The sequence below is a fragment of the Carassius carassius genome, chromosome 7 (genome assembly GCF_963082965.1).
Source record: "Carassius carassius chromosome 7, fCarCar2.1, whole genome shotgun sequence".
NCBI classification, from domain to species: domain Eukaryota; kingdom Metazoa; phylum Chordata; class Actinopteri; order Cypriniformes; family Cyprinidae; genus Carassius; species Carassius carassius.
In genome coordinates, this window is record NC_081761.1 from 14556859 (window position 1) to 14579459 (window position 22601).

At 36.9% G+C, this 22601-nt stretch overlaps 1 protein-coding gene across 1 annotated transcript in view; it reads left to right on the forward strand.

The window, feature by feature from the left end:
• Positions 1-19957, forward strand: part of LOC132143602 (multiple PDZ domain protein-like) — a 49690-nt gene extending 29733 nt beyond the window's left edge. Inside the window, exons 19-43 of the mRNA XM_059553974.1 lie at positions 3043-3154; positions 5985-6183; positions 7220-7351; positions 7431-7700; positions 7794-7971; positions 9301-9399; positions 9514-9579; positions 9658-9717; positions 10470-10644; positions 10948-11156; positions 11913-12004; positions 12335-12380; positions 12662-12739; positions 12839-13210; positions 14556-14639; positions 14860-15083; positions 15168-15315; positions 15512-15583; positions 16853-16901; positions 16990-17033; positions 17129-17239; positions 18446-18550; positions 18656-18759; positions 19259-19379; positions 19592-19957. Of these exons, the coding sequence (XP_059409957.1) occupies positions 3043-3154; positions 5985-6183; positions 7220-7351; positions 7431-7700; positions 7794-7971; positions 9301-9399; positions 9514-9579; positions 9658-9717; positions 10470-10644; positions 10948-11156; positions 11913-12004; positions 12335-12380; positions 12662-12739; positions 12839-13210; positions 14556-14639; positions 14860-15083; positions 15168-15315; positions 15512-15583; positions 16853-16901; positions 16990-17033; positions 17129-17239; positions 18446-18550; positions 18656-18759; positions 19259-19379; positions 19592-19756 (3315 nt within the window). The 3' untranslated portion in view covers positions 19757-19957. The remainder of the gene's footprint in view (positions 1-3042; positions 3155-5984; positions 6184-7219; positions 7352-7430; positions 7701-7793; positions 7972-9300; positions 9400-9513; positions 9580-9657; positions 9718-10469; positions 10645-10947; positions 11157-11912; positions 12005-12334; positions 12381-12661; positions 12740-12838; positions 13211-14555; positions 14640-14859; positions 15084-15167; positions 15316-15511; positions 15584-16852; positions 16902-16989; positions 17034-17128; positions 17240-18445; positions 18551-18655; positions 18760-19258; positions 19380-19591) is intronic.
• Positions 19958-22601: the final 2644 nt, after the last annotated feature.

Here is a 22601-nt window from a genome sequence, read left to right on the forward strand (position 1 = left end):
TCTGAGGTCACTTCATGTCATTCACATTCTGGGCCTGCTCAACCATACAGCCGTATGAGCTGTCTTGAGATACACCCCAGGGAGAGTGGAGACTCCATCCCCAGATGATCCAGCTGATTTGTAGACATTTCGGAGCTGCTCAGGTAGATCTGTTTGCCTCTCCAGAAATCTCACACTGCCAGTTGTTCTACTCCCTGACTGAGGGAACATTCGGCACGACAAGGCAAGTATGCCTTTCCCCCAGTGAGCCTTCTCGCACAGAAACTGTGCAAAGTAATGGAGGACAAGGAGCAGGACCTGCTTGTGGCACTGTATTGGCCCACTCTGACCTGGTTCCCTGAACTAACACTCCTGGCGACAGACCCTCCCTGGCAGATTCCTCTGAGGAAGGATCTACTGACTCAGAGACGGAGCACTTTTTGGCAACCAGATCCAGACCTCATGTCTGGTCCCTGGACGGGGTGCTGAGGTTCTTGGTGACCTACCCCATGAGGTAGTTGACTCTTTCACTTCTGCGAGAGCACCGTCTGTGAGACACGCTTACGCGTACACATTCTTTGAGTGGTGTTTTTCTCTTCGAGAAGACCCATGGAGATTCCCGATCAGGGTTGTGCTTTCCTTTTTGCAGCAGGTCTTGAGCGAAGGCTCTCTCCCTCCAGCCTTGAAGTCTATGTCGTTGCAATTGTTGCTAACCATGACCCCGTGGAAGGGAAGTCATTAGGTAAGCATGACCTGGTCAACAGGTTCCTTAGGGGGGAAAGAAGGTTAAATCCTCCCCAGCCCCCCATGACCTGTCTCTAATGCTTAAAACACTACAGCAGGGCCCATTTTAGCCTTTGCAGTCAGTCGAGCTAAAGTTTCTTTCGTTGAAAACTCTGCTCCTGCTTGCACTGGCCTCAATCAAGAGGGTACCTGCACGCATTTTTGGTCAACGATTCGTGCCTAGAGTTTGGGCCAGCTAATTCCCAGGTAATCCTGAGGCTCCGGCCCGGCTATGTGCCCAAGGTTCCCACTACTCCCTTCAGGGATCAGGTGGTGAACCTGCAAGTGCTGCCCCCGGAGGAAGCAGACCCAGCCCTAGCTTTGCTCTGTCCCATCCAGGCCTTAAGATGCTACGTAGAATGGACACCAAGCTTAAGGACCTCAGACCAGCTCTTTGTCTGTTATGAAGGCCGGCAGAAGGGGAAGGGCGTCTTTGAGCAGAGGATGGCCCACTGGATTGTGGATGCCATCACCCTGGCTTATCAGGCACAGGGTGTGCCCTGCCCGCTCAGGTTGCGAGCTCATTCTACTTTAAGTGTTGCATCCTCCTGGGCGCTGGCTCGTGGTGCCTAGCTGACAGATATTTGTAGAGCTGCCTGCTGGACAACCCCCTACATGTTCGCTAGATTCTATAGCCTTAGTGTGGAGCCAGTATCTTCCTGTGTTCTCACCACAAATGGGTAGTGACACTGAAAGGCCCAGTTAGTGTTGGTTTGCTAAAACTACTCCAGAGTATCAATACGGTAGACCCTGTCGAGCTCCTACATCCCCTTGGCAGCCAGACATGATGAAACGTTTGGTGTCAGGCCTTCACTTAATGAATCCTGGGTTCCATATGTGAGACCTAAGTGGATCCCATATGTGTAAACTCCATGGTATAGCCTCAGAGCCCTTTGTTTCCCTAGCAGACTTCTGCCATTTTCAAGAGGGTTACAATCACCGCCAATTTTCCATATGCACCTAAACGGATGTTCAAAACGGTTAATGGTCTTTTTGTTGCGAGCCCTGGCCTATACCAAAAAGGGGCGCTGGTGGCTCACACAGGGCACTGGAAGGGGCAGCATCAGTGCCACTTTGGTAGGGAATCCTAATTCGTTGGTCATCAGCGTGCCGTTGAGAGTGACTGACTGAAAGGGAACGTCTTGGTTATGTATGTAACGCTTGTTTCCTGAAGGAGGGAATGGAGACGTCACGTCCCATCGCCACCACTGCTGCACCACCGCTGAGCGGCCGGGTCACCAACTCAGCTCCTCAGTGAAAACCTGGTATGCATTGCACCTGTTGCCTTTTTTAAGCTCATGCTGTGATCAGAGGCAGCTGGATGCAATAAATGCATGCTAGTATGAATTGGCTCATCAGTTACACTCGAAGTAGATTGGTCTCTCGAAGTGAGATCCCAATTCTTCAGTCACCAACGTAACATTTCCGTTCCCTCCTTTAGGGATCGAGGGTTACATACGTAACTGAGATGTTACGTATGTAACCCTGGTTCCCAGAGGGAACGAGATGCTGCATCGCTTTGCCATGCTTCGTGCATCCCTGTGAGCAACTTGCTTCAATTATCAGAAGCTAAAGCTGCTTGTTTCGGATGCACTTTTAAGCTCCCTGGTCTCTGCGTCACCCTACCCATGACGTTTCGCCATTCTGATATCACATGTGATTCAAAGTGTGGTCATGCAGACACATTACCAAAACGTTTTTGATACTGCGTCTCATTCCCCCAGGGAACCAGGGTTACATACGTAACCTAGAGAGTTTTTTTCCTGTATTTGATCAAGTAATTTCAGCCCTAGTGAGCATAGGAGACTTATGTTTCCATGAAATGCATTATTACTTGCATTTGGCCTTAATCAGGTTATTTTGGACCCTAACTATGTTCTGGGTTTGATACATTGGGTCAGGATTCGGAAGAAGTTAGTGAACATTAGAAAACTGTATTTCTTGTCTTGATAGCAAGGACTGTCTCTAACATCTTCTGTTGACAACTTTAAAAATGTGCAAGAGATTGCTCATCAGAGGATTATTCTTGTTGCTATGAATGTCATTCAGTCACACATTCACTGGCACCGACTCGCCTGGGATCTCTCTCGAGAGAACTGGATGCCTGTGTACTAAATACACTTTCAGCACTGGAAATGAAGCATTGCTGCAGGACAGATGTTTAAAAGGGCTCTTAGCAGCTCCAGAGATTATTTTTGCTTTCCATTTACTGCATATGCAAAGAAAATAGGCCGTTTCACTGAGTAAAGATGCCTGATGCTTTCTCTGTTTATGTTCTAGACAAATTCCCACTCTCAGAACAGGAAGATGGAGGCCGATGCTAAACATGTCTCCATCCCTTCAAGTGGCTATGGGAGAACCATAACTATAGTCAGGGGAAACTCCAGTCTGGGTATGTTAACCCTGTTCATTACACTCTTCCTATCTGTCGTCTTATACATCCTCAGTATGTTTCACAGAGAGGTGAATTCTGTGAGAGACCTGTAACGTTTTTGTATGTGTGTATAGATGTTGTACACATGCAATATATTACATAGGGATGTAAAGTTTTGTATTAGTACGGGATATGATGTTTTACATACATTTACACTTTTTTTTTGCTAACTAACATGTACTTTAGGTTGTATGTATTTTTTAAGAGTTGTGATTTATTAGAATATATGATTTTCTTTGATGTTTTCTTTTAGTCATTCTATACTGTACATGATGCATTGCAGGGCTCAACAATTTTTTGTCAGGCTAGTAGTTCTGATTTGAACTTGCCCTGCACAGTATTTCCATTATTTCAAATTATTTGAGTTATTTCTTTCAAAAAATATATTGTAAAAATAAAAATGAATGCCTTTCTTTTGAACTTTCTATTTAGCAATAAATCCTGATAGATATGTAGCATGATTTCCACTAAATAAATAAATACATAAAGCAGCATTTTACTTCCCGACATTGATAATAATTAGAAATGTTTCTTGAGCATCAAATCTGCATATTAGCATGATTTCTGAGGGATTATGTGACACTAAAGACGGGAGTAATGAGTGCTGAAAATTCAGCTGTACCATCACAGGAATAAATCACTTTTTAAAATATATTCAAATAGAAAACAGTTCTTTTAAATTGTAATAGTATTTCACAGTAATGTAGATTTACTGTTTTTAACCAAAATAGCTGCATTATAGTCTGCGAGAGACTTTTCAAAAACATTAAACAATCTTACTGAAATAACAGTAGTATATATTTTTTTTTTATCTCCAAAAACATTTTTTGTATTTCCATAAAACAAGTTCAGTTATTAATCTGATTACATTTTTAATAATTTAATTAATGATTATATTTTTAAGCAATAATAACTGGTACTTCTACAACAATACCATTACAACTCCATTAAAACCTATAAATTCATAAACACACTTAAATGATGGCATACCATGATTTGTTCGAAATCTTTTCCCCATTCTTACTGATGTGACTTTTTCTTTTTTTTTTTTTTTACAAATCGCTTACAGTTTTGACAAAGCTTTACTTATATCAGCTAAATGACTTTACACTGTGGATGTATTTCAGCGTAATTTGCAGGAATAATAATGAATACATCACAGAATACATGACCCCTTAGGGCTAGTGACATTCCTGTTAAATGTCCCGAAGATCTCACACATCATAATTGTTAAGCCCTGCAGTGTATCTATGCAACTACACCATCTCATTGGCAAAATCATGTTTCAGTGAAGAATATAAAAGTCATGGTTTCCATTCAAACTTGATCCTTCTATTTTTATTTCTTTTTGATGAAGCATTTATTCCAATGAATAGTCATCAGTTTGACACAAAGCTCTGCATGAGTATTATTTAATTCAGCATCCCATTTCATCTTGATTTTTTATTAACTTTACAGTCAGTTATTTATGAGTTGGGTATTTATGTTGGATGTTGGAATAGAAATTATAAATTTTGATGTGTGGTGTGTCTTTTGTTCTGGTGTTCTCTAGTGTCATCTCTGTCCTGTGCTGTGCTTTACATGGTCAAATGTGCACTTCTGTAACTAGCGCACTATGATTGTACTGTAATTTGACTGTTCAGACAAGAAACCTGATAAATGGATGTTCAAATTGAAAATAAAAACTTCAAAATCCATGAATCTCAAATTCTTTACGACCATAGTGTTGTCTCGATGATTGGTGTGTGTTTCCTTGCTTGTTAGCTCTCATGTGTGTTAATATTGCACGTGTTTTCTCATTGCATGAACTCCTGATTATTCATAAATCTGCTGCATATCTGCGGCTTGCATGGTGCATGCTTCAAATTGAGAGCAATTTAGACAGATTTTTATGATCAAAAAATAGTACAAAGCCAACCAGTCACTTTACACCCACAATGAAGTCAGCTGCACTGTTTGAAGCTCATTAGCTCAATTTAATACTCGTAAAATGAATTGTTGAAAGCACACGCTGTGATTTTAATACAACATGAGTCAAAGCCAACACTTATATGCCATAAAGGTGATTGAGGGGTATTAAGACCCTCTCAAATGGACGGACTCTACATGGCACACTAACACTTTCATTGTTACTTAGAAATAATCTTACATTTGCTTTGAATAAGAGAGTTTGAATTGATAAGACAGACAGTTAAGGGGTTTGCTGGCTATGGAAATGACAATTAGCAAATGATGATATTCCATTTGTAGTTTTAAAGATATATCTGATGTGGTTAAACTTCCATTGTCGAGATGGTCACAACCACACTTTAACGCACACTTGTGTTGGTTATGAGGATCTTGTTTAAATAAAATAAAAATGACTAAATGTATATATACACTTAAAATATTCACTGTTGGGTGAGCCTGGGGCTAGTTTTCACTATTTTTACTGCAGTGAATATTTGTCGGTTTAGGTTTATTTCTGTACAGGCACATACCTTATAGTCTTGGCTACTACAAAAGCAGTTTTAACAATACCACTGTTATTATGGAAGCAAAAAAAATAATAATTATAATAAGATTCAGTTTATTTAACTCATACTGGCATTTTCACACGATAGGGGTGGTTTGTGAAAAAATAGCCTTATTATAGTTTTTTCGGCACACATTAAGACAATTAATAAACATCAAAGAAAAAAAATATATAAAATGAAAAATACATAGGACAACTTGTGACAAAATAAGCACATACCTCAAGTGACTATGTACATGACGCACGCGCGTGTTTGTGTGTGTGTGTGTGTAGGAATGACAGTGAGTGCCTTAAGGGATGGTTCAGGCATGATAATCCGCTCTGTGGTTCATGGCGGGTCGATCAGTAAAGACGGGAGACTGGCAATGGGGGATGGAATTGTTGCCATCAATGGAGAATCCACCACCAACCTGACCAATGCACAAGCCAGAGCGATGCTACGCAGACATTCACTGATCGGGCCTGATCTCAGGTGCAAGTTTTATCTAAATGGGAACCTACTGTATCTCTGACTTGTAGTTTTAATAAACATTAAATGCAAATTAATGCAAATGAAAAATTATCATACTCTATCAAACAAGTGGTGTTATTTTTAATTTCACAAAATAAGTTTGTTAGAATTGTATAACAAACAAGCAAACAAATAAATTCATTCATGCATTCATTCTGAAAGTTTGGGGTTGGTAAGATTTTTTATAATGTTTTTTAAAGGAAGATTATCATGCTTACCAGGGTGCATTTACTGTATTTGATCAAAAATACAGCAAAAACAGCACTATTGTGAAATATCATTACAACAGTTTATTTTGATGAACGTAATTTACTTCTGTTGATGGCAAAGCTGAATTTTCAGCAGCCGTTAAGTCTAGTCTGCAGTGTCACATGATTCTTCAGAAAACTGATGATTTGGTCTAAAGAAACATTTCTTCTTATTATTATCAATGTTGAAATCATTTTTTAAATATAATTTTTTTTTGGCATTATTGCATTTTATCAAGATAGGACAGTATATATATATATATATATATATATATATATATAAACAGGAAACAAAGTGGGAGAGAGGGAAAGGCCTGCGAGTTGGGATTCGAACTCGGGTCACCCAAAGCACAAGCCCAAGATTCTGTCAGCTCCAACAACAACATGTGCTTCTTAATAGTTGAAACTGTGATACTTTTTTTCAGGACTTATGATTAATAGAAAGTTCAAAACAACATTTATTTAAAATGTAATTCTTGTAACATTGTAAATACTGCCACTTTTGATCAATTTAATTAATCACTAATGTTTTGCTGACCCCAAACTTTTGGTTGTTAGTTTAAATATTAAATATTTTTTAAATATTTTACTTTAATCTTTAGAGATTCTGTGTGTTAAAAGTAATTTCCATTTTTCAAAATTGAAGAACAGTTTATGTTCTAGCCGGCAGCACATTTCATTGGTTGTTGAAATTGGATTCTTCTTTAAAACAACTTCAATCAAACCCATTTTGCTTGTTTTTGTATCAGTGTGACTTATGTGCCTGCTGCCTTCCTGGACATGCACAGATCCAGCTATGCCCAATCGAAAGAAGAAATAGAATTACACAGAACAGCTACTGTCCAACCCAAGTTCTCACAAAAGCTGCCTTTTAAACCCCTGTAAGGAGACAGAGAATATTTTTGTCTGTTTGTTTTCTTGTTTCTGATGGTGTTCTAATGCTTGTTTGCTTTGTATTAGAGAATGCATTTCTGAACAACACAGTACAGTGGATGGTAAAGGAGTGAATGGAAAGACCCAAACTGAAGAAGAGAATGAAGGAATAAATAACCACACTCAAATTAACCAGAGAGAAAGCAGTGAAAGACTGGAAAGAGACAAAAAGGTAAAGAATGAAATACCGGTCTTGCAGAGAGAGAACGGACAAAAACGAGGGAGAGAAAAAGACAGACGAAAAGATGAAGAAGAGGCACATGGGAAGAATGATAGTTCATGGAGTCAGCCTAGAAGGTATCCCTTAAACAAAACATTAGCAAAACATCAACACATTCACTTTTAGTATGTTATTGTGTAATGGTGTAATGCTTGTGTTTATTGTCTTAGAGTAACATTATTGAGGGCTGGGGGCACGTGTCTTGGCTTCAGTGTGGTCGGGGGTCGAGGTATGGGTAGTCGACTGAGCAATGGAGAAATGAGACGGGGCATCTTCGTAAAACACATCTCAGAGGACAGTCCAGCTGCATACAACAGCACTTTGAAATTAGGAGACCAAATTCTTCAGGTGTGTGTGTGTGTGTGTTTGTTTTCATTCCATACCCTTTAAACTATTGGAGTAATGTCAACTGCCCTCTTCGACAGTGTCTGAAATTCCAATAATGAAAAAAAAAAAACGAAATTAATGAGACAAATATTAATAAGGAAACTGGCGGAAATAAATATGATCAGAAAATCATAAAAGCATGAGTTATTTCCTTGTTTGCACTTTATTTTATATTATGTACACTTACCTGTACTTACAATCTACTGGATAAGAAAATACTGGATAATATAAGGTAACTACATGGGTTAGGGTTAGGGTTAGGAGTAGGTTCAGAGTAAGTGCCTAGTTGTTGCCCAATTATTGTACTATAACAAGTATAGTATGTATATGTGGAACAGGGATGTAAAATAAAGAGCTACCATTCCTTCTTTAGTGTCCTTGTTACAGTTAAGCACTGAGTAATATTAATTAACAACATATACTTACTATAGGGTCAGAATTAGGGTTAGTTGCTTGTAATTGTGCATAATTTGCTGTTATTACAAGTACATGTAACATATATAACAAGGGAAATGTTCAATAAAGTGTTACTCAAAACACAAATAAGTATGTAAAGCAATATAATTAATATCTAGTTTACTTGTTATAAGGATGCCATGAACCTCAAAAACTAATTGAAACTCACCCTTGTTTCAAATCTGTATGTATGAATTTTTTTTTAATGCCTTTTATTTAGATAGGACAGTAGGTTCACAGGAAGTGAACTGAATGCCTGAAGTGCAACGGCGCTACAAGTCATACTAATATGAACATGAAGACATATTAAATGAAATTAAATATAATTTTTATGAACGCTCTGCTTCATTTAATGAATGTAAATAAGAACTCAGACTGTCAAAGAATTTAAAAGGATGCAAAAGCGACCTTTATTTAGTTTTGGTATATTAAAAAAGAAATCACCTTTTGTGCCCCACAGAAGAAAGTCATGCAGGTTTGAAACACCACGAGTAAAAAAGTGAGTGAGTAAAAAAAATACAGTCAGATTGGAATGGGTGATTTCAATCTACTCTTGCTGATTTTGTGTGAAATATACATCACAAAGCCTGGGGCTGAGACTAGATAGTGTTGATGAACAGTAATTGGATTTGGATGATGTTTGATGATCTCCATCTGCTGGCCATAATAAGCTAATGCATCACTCCTACTCTGACCTAAATAAACTAGATAACAAGATTAGTTTAAAGAAAATCTGGGGCAAACTGGTTACCTTGAAAGTAGAAGTATGTTGAAAGTAATGAGCAACTGGAGAAAGAACTTCACACGTTACATTTTTAATGTGTGTGTTGGTAGGTTCAAGGTGTAGATGTGAGTGATTTTACTCATGAAGAAGCCGTGGAGGCGATCCGTAGAGCAGGGAACAAAGTAGAACTACTGGTACAGAGTCCTCCGGTACAGCACAGATACTGTACACATGCACACACATAATCACTTTACAAATACTCATACTCAGTGCTAGAATATACTCTAGAGAAAACAAAACCTTTATTGCCTCTGTATGTCCAGTTTTCAGCTCCCGACAACTGCTCTGAAGATGAAAGTGTGTCAAAACCAAATTCTCCAAATCATCAGGTGTGTTTTTGCCTATACTAGGGTGTCTATCATTAGAGTCTTTTAGGTGTTTTATGTATATGCTTATCTCATCTTTAGGAACCCGAGATCCTGAGTAATCTCTCCCCAACCTACCCCTTCAGTCCCACCCCCTTTAAGGTCTGTGATGTTTGCATAGTAATAATCCAATACATATGTATATAAATAACATATTATAGGTTCCACATACAAACTTAATACTATCCTTGTGTAGGTACTCATAATTATACCTTTAAAAATAGGGCTTAAAAAATACTGCCAAATGTACAACATTATTGATAAACTGAAACAGTGCTTTGATACTTTTATAACTTTAATTATATTTCTATTTAAACTTGTAATTCATACATTTATATATATTTGTAATTACACATTTGTAATAATGAAGTTGCAGTTGCAGTTCATTAAATGCATTAACTTTGAATGTAATATTGAATAACGCACCAGTTAAAATTATAATCAAGTACCTCACATGTGCCTTAGTATGATAGTCAACACCAAAATAAGATACTTCTTTTTTAAAGCCCCACATAAGATATAATAAAACCTTTTTAATTTGACATTATTACAAAGTGTATTAAGAAACAAAGGGATATACATTATTTTAAGGTCTTCTTGTTACAGTGTAATTATACATTTAAGTACTGAGTGATATTAATGAACAAATGCATGTACTTACTATATGATTTAAAAAGAAAAATACTGCAAGGTGCACATTTAATACAATTATGCACACTTGTTTTTGTCAGATTTGTCTCAGCCATGTTGTAACGTACTGTTGAGGCTGAGCAGTAAAAATGCAATGAAAGAGATAAAAATGTAATAATGTGTTTTCTGAAGAATATAATCACTTTTTGATGGTGCTGTTGTAGCGTACAGAAGACTGGAATTTGGGGAAGGCTCCACATTTAGCTCCCCCCCTCCTGAAACTGCCCTCTAGGCAAGTCGACACAGAAACAGATGGAGTGCAGAGTGTTCCAGAGAGACCACCCCTGCCAGAAGAGGCTGCACATCATCACAGCGAGCAGCAGCAGGCCTCTTACTGGAGTATGTTTGACTGTGTCTGTGTGTAGCTCAGGTTTCACCTACATAAATGGGGCCAAATGTCCCCTAAAGACAGTCCAACCTGAAATCACCTACTCTGTATGGAGCAGTGAATCATTCCCAACAAGGAAAACACATCAAACATATTTATTTAATAAAACATACTTAATATAACATACCAAGCTTAGAGGATCCAAAATATCATTAGTTCTGAATACACATCAGTGGCTCTATTAGTGTGTCTGCTAATGTGTCTATATTGTTTTATCTGGATGTTTTTGCATGTTTATGTGTGTGTGTAAGCAGGCCGCATGCAGCAGAGGTATGGCAGTCTGCCTGGAGAGCTGCACATGTTTGATCTGGACTGTGGCTCACACAGCTCTGGACTTGGACTGTGTTTGTCAGGAAACAGAGATGGAGCTTGTGGTAGAATGAGTGTGTATGTGTCAGAGATCAAACCAGACGGGGCCGCTGCGGCAGATGGTCGGGTCAGAGTGGGAGATGAACTACTGGAGGTGAGAACGACCCCCTGAACCCCTTGACTGGCCAACAGAAACATTTCATTTGTGCAATCAAGCCTTTATGCTGTCTATATTGTTTATAATTAAGAAACCATTCCGTTTCTGATGAAATACCAAAACAGGTGAATTATGGTCATTTCAACAAATACTGATATCTAAAGTTTGATTACTTTTCTCTGTAGATTATTGTTTAAAAGTTACCACAAATGACAAATGCTTATACTGTCACTGGTAGTTACCATGCGAAATGTGTTTGTAACAACATAATATAATTTTATATATTATTAAAAAAAATCATTAAACTTCTTAGTTTAGATGTTGTGCTCATTGGCTAATATATATATATATATATATATATATATATATATATATATTAGAGAAATATTGAGTAATACATATATAGTGAAAATGATTCATATTATTTTAGACAACTCTAATAATTTTCATATAATTATCAAATATATTCAATGCATTAAATGCTTTATCAAATTAAATACACATCATTATTATTAAATACACACAAATACACTTTATAAGTCCCATTTAGGAGTGAAAGATATTAAAATAATTCAGTATTAATAACAAAGATGGTATGTAGATTTGCATTAGTCTGTAAGTTAAGGACAAATAAAAATGATATAATTGCCACCAGTCTTCCCAGTATAACAAAAAGAGCAAACTGCAGTGAAGTATGTGTCTTATCTAAGGTCAAGGGTTAATCTTCAGCATGTATATGTGTGTATTTGGAAGATAAATGGACAAGTGCTGTATGGACGCAGTCACCAGAATGCAACAGCAATCATCAACACTGCTCCAGCTAAAGTCAGGATTCTGCTCACAAGGTGAGACATTTTCATGTGAATGCAGATTAACACAAGCTCTCTCTCTTCTATATGCATTTTAATATACTCTTTATATATAAATATAGTATAGTTGATTTATTTTTGTGTTTCAAACAAGCAGAAATAAGAAAGACTTTGGGTTTTTAAATATTTAAAACAAAGGAATATATTCTGCACTATTTTTAGGTCTATGCCAACGCACTGTATATGCGCATGAATACTGTATGAAACTTGAAATCAAACTAGAAGCCTTTTCACAAAGCTCTCAGACTTAGTATGTATAGTGTGTATGTTATTTATTTTAATGCACATATATCATTTTCTCATCAGGAATAAAGCTGTACAGAAACAATTGACTACAGGACCAGTAAAGGAGGCAATGGAGACACACACAAACAAATAAACTAAAATACTTAAAACAGTAAAATATATCTATATAATTATAGATATCCTTGATTAACAAATCAAATAATTATATATATATATATATATATATATATATATATATATATATGCATTCTGAACTAGTTTGTTACAATATGTTTGCATAGTTAACGCCAAGTTTCTGACTAGTTTTTTTTATTATTTATCTATTCTTTATTTTTTACTGGACGTCTCTGTCACTTGTGTTATCTAATAACAGTTTTATCTGTTTAGATGGATAACTGTCCTGTTGTATCTCCTGCCATACATATTAATAGCATCAGAGAACATCAACATTTCGCCTTGTCACAGGTAAATCAGTCAAATCAAATGTTAGACAAAAATACGGCACAAAATATCCGCCTGCTTCATTCTCATTCTCTTTATTCCTATGTTTCTGTTTGTCGATAGGATGGAAGGGTCAGCACAGAGGATAAACTGAAGTCTCGCTCCTCAGAGAGCCTCAACATTGGTCTTCCTGCGCCAATCAATGCCACATCCAATCTTAAACCCTCCTGTCATCCTGCCAGTCACATGTCCCCCAGCCACTGTACTCCTCCATCATCTGGCATTTCATCAACTGATGAGAGCATTCGCTGCGACTCCACGGCCAATCAGAGCACTTGCACGGGGCCTCAAAGCATTTCTTACTTTACCCAGTGTTCTGTGAGCTCTGACCCCCTAACATGTCCCATCTTACCTGGCTGTATAAATACCATTGATATCTGCAAGGGAACCACAGGGCTCGGCCTCAGCATAGTAGGAGGCTGCAATACAGTACTGGTGAGAAATCATAAATTAAACCAAGCATATAAGACTTCACGGTGATGAAAGAGCATCTTCAGTGCAAATCTGAATATCAAATACCCCAGCAATGTTATCTGTAGTAGTGATAGACAGCCAGAAATGAAAGGTGAATTGTGAAAAAAATGACAAAGCATTTATGCATTCCAAAGCAAAGCGACATACATTGCATTCAATATATCCTTTTATCAGTTAATGCATTGCCTGGGGATTAAACCCATGACCCATGATGCTTTAGTGTTTGAGCTGTAGGAATTATCTGTAAAAGTAGCTTGTGAAGACATGCAAAATCCTTTGTATGGAGAACAGACTCAAATTTAGGTAAGGATTTACATTTTTATGTGAACTACTCTTCTAAGAATTATTATAGGTCAAATACAACTTAAAGGGTTAGTTCAGCCAAAAATTAAATTATGTCATTAATGACTCACCCTCATGTTGTTCCAAACCCGTGAGACCTCCGTTCATCTTCAGAACACAGTTTAAGATATTTTAGATTTAGTCCGAGAGCTCTCAGTCCCTCCATTGAAGCTGTGTGTACGGTATACTGTCCATGTCCAGAAAGGTAAGAAAAACATCATCAAAGTAGTCCATGTGACATCAGAGGGTCAGTTAGAATTTGTTGAAGCATCGAAAATACATTTTGGTCCAAAAATAACAAAAATTAGGAGTTTATTCAGCATTTTCTTCTCTTCCGGGACTGTTGTAAGCGCGTTCACAAGACTGCAGTGGCGCATTTTTGGGTGAACTAACCCTTTAAATAGTGGGATGCGTTCAGGAAATAACTTCAACTTACCTCTCATAAATGGATGAGGTATGTTGACAGAAGGGTTTTAAAACCAGAAATATAAAGTTTGTTAGTTTTTTTTTTTTATAAGGGATTATTTTTAGAAAAATGCTTATTATTATTTGATCTGTAAAGTTGTCTAAACTATCCTGGTTCTGCTTATGTTTATGAACTGAGGAATGGGTCTAAATTATTTTTTTATGTTGCATTCGACAGAAGGCCAGAAATGCTCTTGATAAGCGTATACAATATTCCTTTAAATTAAAAATAAATATAGAAGTAACGTTGCAATCACCAGAAATCAAAATGGGACTTCAAACTGTATTCTGTATTTCCCTGGGGCTTTTTTCTCATGTGGAAATAAACAAAGCTTTTGGATTTTGAAACATTTAAAAGGCAAGAAAAGTTATTTAAAAAATACTGCACTATTTTTAGGTTCATGTCAGTTTGAGTGTATGGTGTCGTTAAAGAATGACTGTCAAATTTTCAATTCAGCTTTTCTCTTAAATGCTTTAACTACATTTCTTTCTTTGTCAGGGAGCAATAGTGATTCATGAAGTGAATAAGGATGGTGCAGCACACAGAGATGGTCGGTTGTGGGCAGGAGATCATATACTGGAGGTACAGAATTCTAGCATTCACCATTAAAGTTGGACAGAGTGTAGTTTATTGATCTCTTCATAAAGACCTTCCATTGAGCCAATCATAGAGTAACAATCATTACTTTGAACTCAGTGTACAGTGCATACTGAACTGAATATTCAAATAGGGAAAATGTTATCTTTTCCAATCCAAGTTTCTCTGAATGGCTCTTAAGTGTGATTATTTTTATCTCCTCCAGGTGAACAGCATTGATCTGAGAATGGCCACTCATGAGGAGGCCTTGAGCGTCCTGCGCTTGAGTCCGCAGTGTGTGCGATTGTGTATCTACAGAGACCCTGCGCCAGAGAACCACTCCACACACACCCTCCAAAACCACACACCCGAAGACATGTGGGACCTCTTCAGTATGGAACTGAATCTCAAAACAGGACGGGAACTGGGGCTTCGCATTGTGGGGAAAAGGTGGGTTATTCTAAAGGGATATAATTACATTACAGAATGGCACAGTGATTCATCTGAGTTCATATTTGGCTGCGTGTCTTGCAGGAATGACACTGGAATCTTTGTGTCTGAGATTACCAGGGGAGGGGCTGCAGACTTGGATGGAAGACTGTTGCTAGGTGACCAGATTTTGTCTGTGAATGGAGAGGACATCCGAGCTGCGTCACAGGACTATGCAAGCGCACTACTGCAGGTGCGCTCAAATACACTTCACTTAGGAATATAGTAATGAATGCATTTCATTCTTAATCATAATAGGGCTAATTATGATCCTCTGCATATGTGTGTGTGTGTGTGTGTGTGTGTGTGTGTGTGTGTGTGTGTGTGTGTGTGTGTGTGTGTGTGTGTGTGTGTGTGTGTGTGTGTGTGTGTGTGTGTGTATGTTGTAGAGCTGTAGTCGGCCTGTGCTGTTGGAGGTGGCACGTTTTAAAGCTTCCACACACTACTCATATGGAGATCAGGTAAACACTTTTAGTACAACTAGATCATTCCTGTAATGCAGTTCCTTTTGAACTTTGTGATCTAAATCAATAAATATGTAAGTGTTATGATTCAAGGAAATTCTTTTTATAAAGGGTTCAAAATAAGCTCTTGTTGGCAAGAAAATTAACAGAATGACTCCCAAAATAATGGAAATAACGAGCCAAAGTTAGCCATTGCTCATTGACTGACACAAGGGTATCATTTATTCATAAGTTTATGTTTAACCATCTTTTGTAATTTTATTAATTTACGTGGAATTCTTTGGAGTGACACCAATTCAAATAATCGTAACTCTAGTGTAGGGACCAATTCTCACTATTAACTAGTTGCTTATTAGCTTGCCTGTTATTAACATATTGGCTGTTTTCAGTGCTTAAAACACATATTCTGCATGACCATATTCTACACCCCTAATCCTCCCCAATACCTAAACTTACTAACTATTAATAAGCAACAAATTATGAGTTTATTAAGGCAAAAGTTGTAGTTAATGGCTTGTTAATAGCAAGAAATGGACATTAAAATAAAGTTAGACTGAAAAGGAAGACCAATTAAATAAAATGTTTGATCAAAACATTCTGAAGAAAATACCTGAAATACCTCTTATTATAATACCTTTCATAAATAGACAGTTTGTAATGTTAGAAGTTAATGAATAGCACATGGGAAAGTTTTGAAATTATAATTGTGCATAAAAAATATGATTTCTATTTTATTTTTTATTTTATTTATTTTAACTGGGAGGTTAATATTTTATACAATATATTAAATCCACATAAACAAATAAATTCAAATAAACAGTAAATAAATTTATATCGTTACAAAAGATTTCTTTCTATTTATAGAATCCTGGAAAAAAAAAATTCCACAAAAATGAAAGCAGCTCAAATGTTTTCAACATTGATGATAATGTGATATGTTTTTCAAGCACCAAATCAGTATATTAGAATGATTTCTGACAGATCATGTGACACTGAAGACTGGAGAAATTATGCTAAACATTCAGCTTTGCCATCACAGAAATAAATTACACTTTAAAATATGTTCTAACATAGTTAAGGGTTGTTTTAAAGTGTACTTATATTGTACAATATACTATGTTTACTGTACTTCTTTAAAAAACTTACCAACCCTAAGCTTTTTTATGGTACTGTATGATGATTACTATACACATATTTCCAGCACACAAACACAACTTGTGTAGATCTAGACGGGGCACAGTCTATAAAGTGTCTGTGTTATGGCAGGTGGGCGAGTTGGATGTCCCTCTTCTCTCTTCTCTCAGCACAGATGACCGTAAGAGTCTGTCACATCACACAATTATTCACTATTCAATATTCAGCTCTGTTCATCAGTGAGTCACTGTTGTCATGTTTTTGCACAGCTGTGGATGGAAACGTGGACATCAGAACTGTCACCGTTCAGAAGGTGGGTATGTTTTTATATGCAGTAATGTAAGGCATGTTTCTGCAGTAACTGTATGATCCAGTAGTAACTGTAAGGTTGGTGTGATTCTGTCCCAGCATGAATGTGAGTCTGTGGAGTTGAGATCGAGAAGCACACCAGGAGATCCAGTGATTTATATCTCCAGCCTGGACCCGACCACACCTGCAGCACATGCAGGACTTCTGCAGGTGAGCCTAAAACACTTTATTTTACACCTTTTTCGTTATGTTTAGAAAATGTTTATATTGGAGTCAGTAGCTTTGTGGACAGCTCTCCAAAATGTTTTACAACTTTGTAGACCCAAGTTTGAGTCCCGACTCATGGTCCTTTCCCAGTTTTCGTTTCCACATGGCTTTCAGGCTTTTCTCTATACTGTTCTGCCCCGATAAAGGCAGAAATGTCTAAAATAAATCGAAAAAAACTGTTGATCATTGTAAACCTCACAATATATACCAAACTATATGTACTCTACCATTCAGAATGTTGGGGTCAATTTTTAATTTCTGAAAGAAATGATAACTTTCATCCAGCATGGATAAATGACAGTAAAAACATTTATGATGTTACTTAAGATTTCTCTCTTTTTTTAAATATTGTTCTTTTGAAATTTTATGCGTCAAAGAATCCTGAAAAAAATTATATTTGAAAATATATTTGAATAGAAAAGTTACAGTTTTACACATTTATAATATTTATTTTACAATATTACTGTTTTTACTTTATTTTCGCTTTTGGTGAACATAAGAGACTTAGATAAATAATGTAATTGATGCCAAATCTTTGAACAGTAGTGTATATAACATTTTCAATATATTTATTCTTAATGGAACTGTCACTCAGTAGAAGCTATCTAGATAAAGACTGTTTTATAGTTATTTATAGAGCTATATTTCCAGTAAATTACAATACGAAATTATACATATATATAATGTTTTTTTATATATATAATTTTAGTTTTTTTTTTACAGTGATTTGGGTAATAGGGTTGAATGATTGAGCAAGGCCAATCTGTGAACACTGAAATTTGTGTAAAATTTGTAAAAAATAAAATAAAAATAGCTTAATAATTATTTTCTTTTAAGATTTTTACTGCAATTAACTACAAATAATTTTGGGAAAATGTGTTGAATTGATGATGTTTAACGATTTTATATATTTTTTGTATATAGCCAAGATGCAAGGTGGAATAGGCCAGAATTGCCATTTTAATGTATACAGAAATTTTCCTACTAGATTACATTTTTTATAAAATATTTTAGATACTAGTTTAACATATCTAGTTCCTACTACAAAAAATGTGAATGTCACTCACAGGACACCAAAATGAATACCCCATTCATGGGAATTACTTCCCACAACCCTCAAAAATAATCAAGTCTGAATTGAATTTTCAGCTGGGTGCCAGGGTCATCAGCATTAATGGTACATCAACTGAACGCCTCTCAGTTACTGAGGCAAGTACTCTCCTGAGAGACAGCAGTGGAGCCGTCACACTGCAGGTGTGTATCTTCAGACATACATCAAATCATTTCAGATTCCAAACCTAATCAAATGTTCAGAGCTCATCTTTCCATGAATGTCACCCCCTGTGTGTTTGATTAAAGGTGATGCCAAGTGGATGTGCAGATGGGGCTAGTAAAGATCGGTCATCTTTAATTCACTCCTCACTTGGACTCTCAGAGAATTACAATACCCACAGTCACCAGAGGTATTGAATATCATGAAATATCTTAAATCTTTTGTCACTAAAATACATAGGTCCAGGACAAAAGTTTTATGTGTGGGAATCAATAGGTTATGTTATGCAGGACTTTAGTCAACTATGTTCCTCGTCTGCTGGGGATGGTCCTAATTTAGGCTTTCATTAAATATTTATTATTCATTTATCCCAATGCTGCCTTCATTGGGTCTATAAAATATATATTTAAACTGCAAATCTTTACTGAAATGCCTGCTTGTGGATATTTTAGAGCCAGTTTGTGTGTGCAGTTTTGTAGAGGCATTAGAGTCAGCAGAATTCTACACACTAAAGCTCTGATAAAGGACTTCACCACCAGGGCACCCAGACTATTCAAACACCCTGTACAATAGAAGTGTTTTTCATTTTTCTAACTGTACTAAGAGATTAGTTGTTGCCTTGTTTGCCAAAAGTGTGTCTGGGAAGAAAAAGGGTTAAAATCTATTTGTCTTTTGTGTGTGTGTTTAAGTCCTCAGTTCCAGACTATCACTCTTGTGCGTGGCTCTGCTGGGCTTGGCTTCAGTATTGTAGGAGGATTTGGCAGTTCCCATGGTGACTTGCCCATCTATGCCAAGAACATATTTCCCAAGGTACACAAGAAAGAGTCTTAAACTAAAAAAGGTTGAGTAAATCTCGACTGCAGTGCGCCAAAGAGATCAATACATGTCCAAACACACGTTCAGTTTGCATGTATCGTGGCATGTACACACTCCACCTCTGGCATCCAGTCAACTAACTGAGAAAGGAATGTTATTTGTGTATTTGAGCGTGAAGCGTATGTGACAGTGCTCTGTTTCCACAGGGAGCTGCGGTGGAGGACGGGCGTCTGCGTCGCGGTGATCAGCTACTGACAGTAAATGGACAGAGTCTGGAGGGTGTCACCAATTCTGAAGCTGTCGAGCTCCTTAGACAAACCAGCGGGACAGTTACTCTACAAGTACTCTCAAAACGACTACCAACATGCTGATAATGTTACTGTTCTGTCGAGGTGTTTCACATAGACCTCAAGGAGCTGATGTATTACTACTGATTGTTAGATTACAGATAGAGATTTTAGAAGCTGTATTTCTCAAAAAAATAAATAAATTGTAGTCTTGTATAATTGCAAAAATATCTCAGACAACGTGTGTAAAGTGGGAGAAGCCAATAGAGACTAGTGCTAAACCAGTGGTTCTAAAAATAAATAAATAAATAAATACTAATACCTAATAAATACTGATTTAATTGAAGAACAAAATAAAAATAAAAATAGAAAATAAAATTGTTAAATATATATATATTTAATGTATTAATATATAAACATTTATTTTGGATGCAATTAATCGATTTGACAGCACTGCTGGTAATATATATATATATTATTAGTGCATTAGTGCTGTCAAATCGATTAATCGCATCCAAAATAAATGTTTTTGTTTACATAATGTGTGCACGGTGTACAGTATATGTATGCATGTATATCAATACACACACACGTATATGTATATATATGTATATTTAAGAAATATATATTTATGTATAATATCAATTATATAAATATGAATATACATATATTTACATTTTTACATTTATTCATTTAGCAGACGTTTTTATCCAAAGCGACTTACAGATGAGGACAGTGGAAGCAATCAAAAACAACAAAAAGAGCAATGAAATATAAGTGCTATAACAAGTCTCAGTTAGGTTAACACCGTACACGTAGCATGGAATTTTAAATAATATAATAAATAAAAAGAAAACCGATAGAATAAAAAAAAAGAATCGAGCAAGCTAGTGTTAGAGATCTTTAAACATATACACACACACACACAAATACAATTGCATAATAAATGAAAAGAAAATAGAATACAAAAAGATTAGAAAGGTAGTTAGATTTTTTTAAAGAATAGAATTAGAATAGTGAGTGTTAAAGTTAGAGGGTTACATAAAGATGGAAGAGATGTGTTTTAAGCCGATTCTTGAAGATGGCTAGAGGTGTGACGTGTATTCTTTTTGGCTCATTAAAAATTAATCTTGCAGCCGCGTTCTGAATTAATTGTAAAGGTTTGATAGAATTGGCTGGAAGACCTGTCAAGAGGGCATTGCAATAGTCCAGCCTGGACAGAACAAGAGCTTGAACAAGGAGTTGTGCAGCATGTTCCGAAAGAAAGGGCTTGATCTTCTTGATGTTGAGTAAAGCAAATCTGCAGGATCGGACACTTTTAGCAATGTGGTCTGAGAAAGTCAGCTGATCATCAATCATAACTCCAAGGCTTCAAGCTGTTTTTGAAGGAGTTATGGTTGATGTGCCTAACTTGATGGTGAAATTGTGATGAAACGATGGGTTTGCTGGAATCACAAGCAGTTCTGTCTTGGCAAGGTTGAGTTGAAGGAGATGGTCCATCATCCATGAAGAAATGCCTGTTAGACAAGCGGAGATGTGAATAGCTACCGTCGGATCATCAGGATGGAATGAGAGGTAGGTAGAGTTGAGTGTCGTCAGCATAGCAGTGGTATGAAAAGCCATGTTTCTGAATGACAGAACCTAATGATGCCATGTAGACAGAGAAGAGAAGTGGTCCAAGAACTGATCCCTGAGGCACCCCAGTAGTTGGATGTTGTGACTTGGACACCTCACCTCTCCAAGATACTTTGAAGGACCTATCTGATAGGTAAGACTCAAACCATTGAAGTGGGGTTCCTGAGATGCCTTTTGCAAGTAGGGTTGATAGGAGGATCTGGTGGTTAACAGTGTCAAAAGCAGCGGACAGATCAAGCAGAATAAGTACTGAAGATTTGGATTCTGCTCTTGGCAGTCTTAGAGCTTCAACAACTGAGAGCAAGACAGTCTCAGTTGAATGTCCACTTCTGAAGCCAGATTGGTTGCTGTCAAAGAGGTTGTTGTGTGTGAGAAATGTAGAGACTTGGTTGAACACAGCTCGTTCAAGTGTTTTTGCAATGAAAGGAAGAAGGGAAACTGGTCTGTAGTTCTATAAAAGAGATGGGTTGAGGTTGGGTTTCTTAAGTAGTGGAGTTATATGTGTCTGTCTAAATGATGAGTGAAAAACACCAGTGTGGAGGGATGTGTTGATGATGTGAGTGCAGGTACAACTGCAGGAGAATTGGCTTGAAGGAGATGAGATGGAATAGGATCAATTTATATATACATATAAATATACACCGTACATAACTATATAATATAAACGCACTTATTTCGGATGTGATTAATCGATTTGACATCGCACACAAACACATACACACATATACAGGTCACAGGTGCATCTCAATAAATTAGAATGTCATGGAAAAGTTCATTTATTCCAGTAATTCAACTCAAATTGTGAAACTCGTGTATTAAATAAATTCAGTGCACACAGACTGAAGTAGTTTAAGTCTTTGGTTCCTTTAATTGTGATGATCTCAACAAATTAGAATACTTCAGAGAGTGTTGGCCTTCTGAAAAGTATGTTCATTTACTGTACATGTACTCAATACTTTGTAGGGGTTCTTTTGTTTTAATTACTGCCTCAATTCAGCGTGGCATGGAGGTGATCAGTTTGTGGCACTGCTGAGGTGTTATGGAAGCCCAGGTTTTATTGACAGTGGCCTTCAGCTCATCTGCATTTTTGGATCCATTGTTTCTCATTTTCCTCTTGACAATACCCCATAGATTCTCTCTGGGGTTCAGGTCTGGTGAGTTTGCTGAAATTCTTTCAAAAAACACAATGGACCAACACCAGCAGATGACATTGCACACCAAATCATCACAGACTGTGGAAACTTAACACTGGACTCCAAGCAACTTGGGCTAAGAGCTTCTCCACCCTTCCTCC